The sequence below is a fragment of the Diadema setosum genome, chromosome 18 (genome assembly GCF_964275005.1).
Source record: "Diadema setosum chromosome 18, eeDiaSeto1, whole genome shotgun sequence".
Lineage (NCBI taxonomy): Eukaryota > Metazoa > Echinodermata > Echinoidea > Diadematoida > Diadematidae > Diadema > Diadema setosum.
In genome coordinates this window covers 5,040,836-5,047,500 of record NC_092702.1, presented here as the reverse complement: position 1 = coordinate 5,047,500, position 6,665 = coordinate 5,040,836, and the positions used below count along the sequence as shown (strand labels likewise).

At 41.9% G+C, this 6,665-nt stretch overlaps 1 protein-coding gene across 1 annotated transcript in view; it reads left to right on the top strand.

The window, feature by feature from the left end:
- LOC140242104 (retinol dehydrogenase 8-like) overlaps positions 1-6,255 on the top strand; it is a 26,728-nt gene extending 20,473 nt beyond the window's left edge. Inside the window, exons 3-4 of the mRNA XM_072321864.1 lie at positions 5,642-5,735; positions 5,949-6,255. Coding sequence (XP_072177965.1) covers positions 5,642-5,735; positions 5,949-6,255 — 401 coding nt within the window. The remainder of the gene's footprint in view (positions 1-5,641; positions 5,736-5,948) is intronic.
- Positions 6,256-6,665: the final 410 nt, after the last annotated feature.

Below are 6,665 nucleotides of genomic sequence, written 5' to 3'. Positions count from 1 at the left end.
TAAGGTTAGAGTAAAGATTAGGGTTAGGGTTAGGTTTAGGGTTAGGAGTTTAGGTTAGGGTTAGGGTTAGGTTCAGGATCAGGATAAGGATTAGGGCCAGGAGAAGGGTGCGGGGTAATTGCCCAGGGGGTAATTGCCCTAGACCCGAAAAATAACATACTGGCGGGTGTAATTTCGTAACGCTATCAGTTGAAAGATGGTGACCATGTACATAATTATGAACGTCATCAAATATGTATTTCTAAATACTTCTGGGGAGTTGAAAAATTGAATTGTATTCTTCATGCCCCCTCCCCCCCCAAAAAAAAAAAAATAGATAAATAAAAAAAATAGAAGAATTAGTATTCTTCAGCCCCCCAAGAAAGAGACAAAAAACAAAAATGAATTTAAAAGAGGACAATAATGATGTATGGATTAATTTTAAAGCTTTGATAATGCCATCGTATTATTTTTGATAGGCTTTCCCAGTTTTTAGCTAGAAGATGGACAAGCTATAAATTTTACCTCTTCTCTTTCCCGATTCACTAGTTGCTTATTCTATTTTAGATATTCTACCCTCCCGCTTTGAAGTTTTGCAGTAAGATCTATTTGTAATTTTCTTTGTAACTATAATGTAATTCTACTGATTAAAACGTTTTATATCGCAGGGATTCACCTCAATTTTGTGGCTTGTGTTATTCTCCTCCGAACAGTACATTCTATCATGAAATACAATAGCTGTTTTCATGGATGCATCTGGTTTTTTTCCGAACCCTAACGCTACCTTAATAGACGATTCAGTTATTTTTTTTTTTATCTTTTATTAATACTAAATCAACACCCTCGCAGGTTTATCGTGGAAAGATCTGTTACACACTTTTACTGTACTTTGTTCATTTTTTTTTCACAAGCACACACCCATGCAAACAAAATTAAAGATCCTGATCATTTCAAGGGGGGGGGGGGGGGGGGGCAACTGATAGGGTAACACCCTGCCGGAGATGGCGACCTCTTCTTTTCCCTCTCTCATATCTTCCTATGCTATTATCAGGACACCCTATACAATTTATTGGTCCATAGGTGGCGTTGTTCATCCTGTCGGTCTCGTGGGCTTTCTTTGCTTAGTGTCGGTCTGGTGAACTTCTTTTGCGTCATGTCGGTCTCGTGAGCCTTGTATGCGTAGCGTCGGTCTCGTGGACCTTTTAAGTGTAGTGTCGGTCTCGTGGGCTTTGTTTGCTTACTGTCGGTCTCATGAGCCTTTCGTGCGTAGTGTCGGTCTCGTGAGCCGTATAACTCCTGGGCTTATTTTACTTGATGTCGAACTCGTGGGCTTTATTCACTCAGTGTCGAACTCGTGGGCTGTATAACTGGTGGGCTGTATGACTTGTGAGCTGTATGACTCGTGGGCTGTATGACTTGTGAGCTGTATAACTTGTGGGCTGTATGACTCGTGGGTGTCGGTCTCGTGACGTGCACCCGGATGAACAGCCCGAAACCATAATGCCTCCGGCGACACGTCGTAGCGGAGGCATAAAAAAGATACAAACATTATACAACTAAAGATTTATACATTATTAGATGAAACTGTCTCAGGGCGAAAATGAAATAACGGTATACTGACATATATTATGTACTTAATTTATGATATTACCATGCATCTCACTATTTGGTAAAGACAACAATGATAGCGATTTTGTTGTCTTTGCTACATGTTTTTCAAAGACGGTGTTGGGGTCAAGTAACGTATATTTTCACCAAGCAAGAAAGTAAGGAAACAAAATACACAGGCATAAACTACCTACTTCGATAAGCGGATGAAGGATGTATTTGTCCGGTTGTTTTGTTTTTGTTTTTGTCCCCGCCGAACGAGTTCGAGCAGGGGACTATGAAACGGGCTCCGTATGTGTGTGTGTCCGTGCGTCCGTCCGTCCGTGCGTCCGTCCGTGCGTGCGTCCGTGTGTGATCAAAATGTTCAATTTGCTACTTCTCTGTCATTTATGAGCCAATTTTGATTCTGTTTGCTTTATATGATAGCACTACATGGGAGCTTTAAAACTTCTACACAGAATTTCAGTTGTGACCTTTGACCTTGACCTTTGACCTATATTGTACATTTTGCTACAAAATGCTACTCCTTCGCCATTTCCAACCCCATTTCGATTCCGTTTGCTTTATGTGATGGCACTAGGTGAGGGCTTCAAAACTTCTACACAGAATTTTGACCTTTGACTTCTTTGACCTTTGACCTTGATTTTTTACCTATATTGCACATTTTGTTACAAAATGCTACTTCCGGCGGGGACATATATTACGCACCGCGTAATTTCTACTTTTCCTTGTTGTTTTTCAATTTGAAATTGAATTGTTTCCCATACAGTGTATTGGACAGCTTATCATATCCATTACCTATAGCGCAAAATTATGGAAAACGTCAGAAAATGTCATGAAATTGCCTGTCACACTATTCTAAACGTGACGGATTTGAGGTTTGGAGTTTTAACTTTTAACTGTTAACTGTTATTCTCAAACATCTGTACAAGGGCACGAGGCCTTACCAGCAAATGCTATACACTTCAAGACACAGAGTAGGACCTATTTTGTTTACATAGGTGGAAATGGTGACCACCTTTCCTTCCCCGATGCCAGATAACATTTTCAGAGGTAAAAATGTCAGAGGTAGAAATATCGGGTGTACGTCACGAGACCGACACCCACGAGCCATACAGCCCACAAGTCATACAGCCCACGAGTCATATACAGCTCACAAGTCATATAGCCCATGAGTCCAACACTAAGCCAACAAGGCCCATGAGACCGACACATTACGCGCCGTGTTGTATCTGTCGAACTCGTGGGCTGTCTTTACCTAGTGTCGAACTCATGGGCTTTATTTGCCTAGTGTCGAACTTATGGGCTGTATGACTCATGGACCTGTTTTTAATGTCGAACTCGTGGGCTGTATGACTCGTGGGTGTCGGTCTAGTGGGATGACCCCGAAATATCGGGCATGAAAAATAACAGAGATCATGTCAGAGGGATAAACATGTCAGAGGTAATGTCAGGGGTAAAGATACAGGAGGCAAAAAATGTTAGAGGGAAAAACGTCAGTGGAAAAACAAAATATCACAGACTAAAATGTCAGTGGTAGAAATATCGGGTGCACGTCACGAGACCGACACCCACGAGTCATACAGCCCACAAGTCATACAGCTCACAAGTCATACAGCCCACGAGTCATACAGCTCACAAGTCATACAGCCCACCAGTTATACAGCCCACGAGTCATACAGCTCACAAGTCATACAGCCCACCAGTTATACAGCCCACGAGTTCGACACTGAGTAAATAAAGCCCACGAGTTTGACATCAAGTTAAATAAGCCCAGGAGTTATACGGCTCACGAGACCGACACTACGCACAAAAGGCTCACGAGACCGACAGTAAGCAAACAAAGCCCACGAGACCGACACTACACTTAAAAGGTCCACGAGACCGACGCTACGCATACAAGGCTCACGAGACCGACATTACGCAAAAGAGGTTCACCAGACCGACACTAAGCAAAGAAGGCCCACGAGACCGACAGGATGAACAGCGCCACCTATAGACCAATAAATAATTGTATAGGGTGTCCTGATACTTAGAATAGGAAGATAATATATGAGAGATGGAAAAGAAGAGTTACCATCTCCGGCAGGGTGTAACCCCATCAGTTGCCCCCCCCCCCCCCTGAAATGATCAGGATCTTTAATTGTGTTTGCATGGGTTTTTGTTTGTGAAAAAGATGAACAAAGTACAGTAAAAGTGTGTAACAGATCTTTCCACAGTAAACCTGCGAGGGTGTTGAATTAGTATTAATTAGAAATAAAGATAACGTAATCGTCTATTAAGGTAGCGTAAGGGATTCGGAAAAGATTAGATGCATCCATGAAAACAGCTATTGTATTTCACAAAAAAATGTACTGTTTGGAGGAGAATAACACAAGCCACAAATTCAGGTGAATCCCTGCGATATAAAACGTTTTAATCAGTAGCATTACATTACAGTTACAGAGAAAATTACAAATAGATCTTACTGCAAAAGTTCCATGCAGGAAGGTAGAAAATCTAAAATAGAATAAGTAACTAGTGAATCGGGAAAGAGAAGAGGTAAAAATTATATCCTGTCCATCTTCTGCCTAAAAACTAGGAAAGCCTATTAAAATAGCACGATGGCATTATCAAAGCTTTAAAATTAATCCGTACATCGTTCTTGCCCTCTTTTTAATTCATTTGTGGGTGTTTGGGTTTTTTTTTTTTTTTTTTTTTTTGGTCTTTTTTGTTGGGGGGGGGGGATGAAGAATACTAATTCTTCTATTTTTTTTTTTTTTTTGGGGGGGGGGGGGCATGAAGAATACAATTCTATTTTTCTACTTGATAACAATGTCGCTCCCACACTTGCTCCCCCCCCCCCACCAGAAGTATGTAGAAATACATGTTTGATGTCGTTCATTAAAATTTACAAATTACAACCGCCAGTATGTTATTTTTCCGTTCATGGAACACCCTGTACAGGTGATTGACATGTAGATGGCGCTGTTTATCCTGTCGGTCTCGTGGGCCTTCTTTGCTTAGTGTCGGTCTCGTGAGCCTTTTTAGCTTAGTGTCGGTCTCGTGGGCCTTTTTTGCCTACTGTCGGTCTCGTGGGCTTTCTTTGCTTAAGGGCTTTTTACACTTGTGTTTCTTAACCCCGGACTTTCTCTGACCCAGGACTATCGTTAGTCCCGTACCAATTTTTTCAGCTTTTTACACTCGCCAATTAGTCCCGTACTATCTCTTGTCCGGGGCTAAGGAGAAAACTGACCTTTTTACACTCGTCTTTCTTAGCCCCGGACTTTCCAAACCACATGAATATTCATAATTACGCTGTGTACTGTACACGTACACGCACGCACCGGCAGCACTTGATTACCTCGTTTCTGATTGGTCAGTGAGGGTCGCACTTCGTCTCCGTCGCTTAGCCCAGGATTATTTTTTCGTTCTGTTTACACTCACTTGCTTGGCACCGCAATTGCGGTGCTAGCACCGCAATTGCGGTGCTAACCCCTGCTATTTTGCAGGGCCAGATAGTACCGTACTATCGGTGGGGCTAGCCCACTTTGGCAAAAACGAGTGTAAACAGAAAGTGGGCTAAGGATAGTCCCGTACTATCGGTGGGGCTAAGGCCCCCCCTTAGCCCCACCGATAGTCCGGGGCTAAGCAAAAATTTACAAGTGTAAAAAGCCCTTTAGTGTCAGTCTCATGAGCCTTTATTGCTTAGTGTCGGTCTCGTGGGCTATGTTTGCTTAGTGTCGGTCTCATGAGCCTTTTGTGCGTAGTGTCGAACTCACGGGCTGTATGACTCCTGAGCCGTATAACTCGTTTGCTGTATGACTCATGGACCTATTATTGATGTCGGTCTCGTGGACCGTATGACTCGTGGGTGTCGGTCTCGTGGGATGCCCCCGAAATATCAGAAGTAGAAATGTTGGGAATGAAAATATCAGAGATAATGTCAGAGATAATAATATCGGAAGTAAAAACTTCAGAGGTACAATTGTAAAAATGTCAAAGGTAAAAATGTCGAGGGTAAGAAATAACATTTTACAGGACTTGACAAATCCACGATTCTTTTTAATTTCAGGGGCCATGCATGGAGAGCTCTACGCTGCTTCCAAGTTTGCTGTAGAAGGATTCTTTGAGTCTTTCGCTCTCGTTGCGAGAGCCTACAATATTTGGTGAGTGGAAACAAACATGATAGAATATTAACATTGAATTTAGGAACTCTTCTTTTCCCAAACATTAATCAAATTCAAACTACATGTACCAACACTAGACACCCCTAAAAGCCGCAAAGAGTAATAGTTGTCATCTCAGGCGTTAATCCCGAAACTTCCATCGACTATTACCTCCATATGATATAGGAAAGAACTATTTCATTTTTACTACAGGCCGTGTGTGATCGAACCAGCGGGTGTACAAACACCTCTCTTGGACGGAATCATCCAAAGTCTCCAGAAAGTGGGGACTGGTGAATCCGGTAGCGAGATCGACCAAGCGAAGGCGGTCAAAAACGCGGAAGTCCTCGAGGGTGTCATAGTACCGATGGAAGACGTAGTTGCAACGTTCATGAAGATCGTAGAAGATCCCAAACCCCCACTGCGCCATCCAGTCTTTGGAGCTAAATCGGGAGGGCTAGATTTTTTTCGTGATCCAACTGCTGAGCAGTACATAGCTGCGATGAAGACTTCGGAATGATCAGCTTGATCTGTACAAGTATACGGGTGTTCGATGGATACTTTGTTCTTGTTGTTGTTGATTTGTGGATTGTTTTTCGCTTTTGCTGCGTAAACCATAAAGATATATAAAAAAATGGATTGGGCACAAAGACAAAAACATATTTCGTGACATTTTTTTTTTTGTTCTGATTGACCAATTCTCATTGGTTATGAAACCTGATAGACGCTTGTTTATAATTTTTCATACACATTACTTCACTGGGTGATTTTTACAAACGAGCAGTTTTAAAATTGAAATTCTTGTCCTTTGTTGATAACTTACGTGCCCTTTGTAATCAAAACTTAAAAACTTATTCTTTCGTATTTTGGAATTGCCATAAAAGAGTTGTAAGTCGTGAAGTATTTTGGGCCAGTATAAGTAGAAATACA